Consider the following 3,618-nt stretch of genomic DNA (forward strand, 5'->3'; position numbering starts at 1 on the left):
GCAGCCTGTGTGAGCTCTTAAATCTCCGCTGGTTTTGAGGTCAGGACGAGTGAAGAGAGAAAGAGAGACAGAAGGAGAGAGAGAGAGAGAGAGAGAGAGAGAGAGAGAGAGAGAGAAGGGGCACTGTAATTTCATTTGTTTGTTTCTTGTTTTGTTTTGTTGTGTTTTTCCTCTGCCTGTGTGAAGATGGCATAGGAGATCGTTCTATGGCATTTGAAATGTGTGGCCCCAAGCTGACTATCCCTTCTCAAAACATAACAGGGGCTGTAGCCTACAGTTTGAGTGAAGTGAAGACACCATCGATGTGTTGCCTGAATGAGCGTGTCTATCATACGGTTTGAGTGAAGTGAACACACCAGCATGTCTATATATGTTTTGCCATTTTATTATGCCATAGTAAATTAAAAGACGACTAAAAAAAGAAGAAGAAGAAACAATAGTATATAGATTTGACTAAAGTAAAGAGATCTTTGCGGTCTTCTACTATCTTTGCTTACTTTTACAAAGTAACTTGAGGTAGGCCTACTCCCAACAATAGCTAGACTACAGTAAAACAAAAAAAAAAGATGCTGACAGTATTTATGAAGCCAGTTTCTACTACTTCTGAGATAATCCGTCAAAATGTAAAAGATAAAAAAAAAAGTTCAAAGTTAGAACGTTGAGATAGGAAAAATCACATTCTCATTTACTGAGAATTTTTACTTCACTTACCACCTCCCACCTCCCACCTCCCACCCTCCTACTTCTATTTTGAACTGACGTGGAGATTTATAGTAGAGGCGTAGATTCACAGTGGAGAATGTCACGGTAGGCTACTGCCACCTTGTGGTTGTTTTGTGGTCAGAGCGCTTACGAGACGTTAGAGTGATCCAGTGGAAGTTCAAGAATCAAGAAAATGAAAATATGCTGCTGATCAATCATACTAAAAAAAAATAGAAAGTAGTTCGTAAGTATAGGCTATTGGTAAGATGTTCATTCTAGGTTTGGGATTTAACAACTTTGCTTGCTTTCTTTCTATTGCACAGATAATGGCTCCTGGCAGCATTAATGAGGTCCAAAGCGACTATTTGACATATGTGCACAGCAACAACAACTAGCCTGTTCCAGTGTTAGGCTAGCCTACTATAATAGAGAAATACAGCTGGCCTATGGTTTTTGGCCTGCTAGGCTGTTTCTCAAAGTCAAGAGCGCATCCTTGATAGAATATGTTTTCTTGCGAGTCGGGTGCTAGACTAGGCCTATGCTAGGGGTTGGGCTACACTTTCACACTCACAGTAGGCCTACCTTCCCCAGCTGTCAAGATCACATCCAATGGAACGGCCCAGCAAGTGTGGAAGTGCACGTAGGCTAATCCAAAACCATATGGGTGCCTCTCGTTTGGGCTTTTACGTCCTCCCTCGCTCCTCGGGCCTCGTTCCTCACTGATCTAAATAAAGAATGATGGTGCGGCAACAATGGGACAGTCTATCCAGTGTCGATTATAGATCAGTGGGAACGCCCCTCGAGGAGAGATGTTGAGAGGCACCCCATGCCATGTGATGAAATACCCGGAACAAGTGAAATCGAAAGTAAATCTCAGATAAGAGACCGGTGCTCAGGGCAAGAATATTTTTGACGTTTTATAGAGGTAAGTAGCCTAGATGAAGTTAGTTTTTATAGTTATGATCGATTACAGAGAAGCGTTAATTGCTGTCGGTGTCGTGGCTTGGAGATCATTTGGAGAGGGAGACCAATCGGAGACGAAGTGGATTTGTTCGTTGGCTAGGCCTGCATTTCATGCTAACTTTCAGACGTCACTCAAATAGGCTTAAATGTAGCATAGTAAATAGTCTGTCGAATGGATCAACCGAAACGTAGCCTAGTTGTAAATAAATTATGTAGGCCTATGTGAACTGAGAAAATAAAATAAAAAGTCTTACGATTGTGCCGGTTCTCCCCTATAATTAAACCTACAGACAGGTAGCCTACCTAACAACCACACGAATAAACTTGCTGGCTATCGTAGCCTAGCCTACTTCATTGGCCTGTAGCCTTAAGGTGTAGCTTCTGGCCTGATATAGGCATCACGACATCTTGTAATGGGATTATGAGAAATGCTAAAAATAAACGTTTTCTTTATAAAAAAAAATTTAAGGCTCAAAAGTAGCCTAAAGTCTTTCCTGTGGGCTCCCCCTACTGATAGCCTAACAAAGCCTGCATTCAAAACCACATAGGCTGCACCGTCTACTAGGCTACCGTCTGCAGTTTTGTCAAAATCTATTACGTTAGTTAAACACCAGACACAGTCAGAGCAACACACTTTTCAGCAAATTACCAAAAATGTAGTGGTATACTACTTAGCACAGGCTATTATTAGTTATGAATAGGTAATTAATTGTAATAGTACAAGTAGTGGTGGGAATGGTTTCATGTTAAAGTGTTGGTATTGATTTCCATTATAGATTACTCCCTCTCTCTGTGGTTCCCTGGTCTCTATCAACATGTCTGCTATTGTTGGAGCAGAAATGGATCGACAGATCTGATTGGTAGCTGCAAAAAGTGAGTGTTTCCTGAGAAATCTCTCGTCAAAACATTGTTCCTAGTCTCTCTTGAGAGCCCTCCTCCCTCTCTCTCTCACACCCACTCAATCACTCTCATTTCATTTTGTTATTGATTTGATTGATTAGGATGGATTTCCCTCAAGAGGGTGAGGATGCTGTCAGTGGATATCAGACAGCCAGAGCAGCATGTGCCGTGTCCAGCCACGTGTCCCTGAAGGATGAGGAGTCCGTTACTGATGGACATCAGGGGGTCAGCAAAGGAAGAGTGCTGTCTTATCCAAGGTGAGTTGTGTCCACTGATGGGCATCAGGGGGTCAGCAAAGGAAGGCCTTATCGAAGGTGAGTTGTTCCATCTGGAGTTTTCAAAATTCAAGACATCATATTGCACCTCATGTTATGTTACATCTGGCACGTCACTACGCCAGACACAAGCATATGACACAAATTTCTTTGCTAGTTGTCATTCACCGCTGTCTTGCCCTTGAACCCTGCACACCCTACACCCATGGATGTAGATGAAACAACGAGGGGTGTTGAGGCGCATGATCACAAATGGCCAAGAAAAACTGGTCTCAAATGAAAGATGCAGTATTACCACGTTTACCTAGCCTGGGTGTTCCCATACTGCCTTGCACGGTGATTTCAATCCCGCTGCTAAGCCAGTCTGGAAACTAACGCCCAAATGTTCGCCTGATGTTGGCGAACCAATCACAGAACATCCGAGAAGTTTCCGTTGCCTTCTTGCTAGTGGTGCAACGGATCATCATTGATCCGTGATCCGTTCGGATCAGTATCTACGGTTCGGCAGACATGATCCGCGGATTGATTTATAATAATTATTAATAATAATGTCCGTGTGTTCTTTTGAAGTATAGCCTAACATGCGTGTCCACAAGGCATGCTTCTAGTCCCCCCTACAGAGCCATAGGCTCTGCTCCCCTAGCCTGCCTGCGCGTCTTTTCTGCTCTCACACACGTTATTAGCGGTCATGCCATAACCAGCAATACATGGCTGCTAGTTTAAGTATGTGACTGCACACAATAATAGCCTAATATCAAGTTCGTTTGTGCACACTTAC

At 43.0% G+C, this 3,618-nt stretch overlaps 1 protein-coding gene across 1 annotated transcript in view; it reads left to right on the top strand.

Annotated features, from left to right (window-relative positions):
- The first annotated feature begins 1,574 nt into the window (after positions 1 to 1,574).
- Positions 1,575 to 3,618, top strand: part of LOC134078197 (NLR family CARD domain-containing protein 3-like) — a 38,550-nt gene continuing 36,506 nt past the window's right edge. Inside the window, exons 1-3 of the mRNA XM_062533942.1 lie at positions 1,575 to 1,627; positions 2,442 to 2,538; positions 2,667 to 2,822. Coding sequence (XP_062389926.1) covers positions 2,668 to 2,822 — 155 coding nt within the window. The 5' untranslated portion in view covers positions 1,575 to 1,627; positions 2,442 to 2,538; position 2,667. The remainder of the gene's footprint in view (positions 1,628 to 2,441; positions 2,539 to 2,666; positions 2,823 to 3,618) is intronic.

This window comes from Sardina pilchardus, chromosome 1 (assembly GCF_963854185.1).
Source record: "Sardina pilchardus chromosome 1, fSarPil1.1, whole genome shotgun sequence".
Classification (NCBI taxonomy): Eukaryota; Metazoa; Chordata; class Actinopteri; order Clupeiformes; family Clupeidae; genus Sardina; species Sardina pilchardus.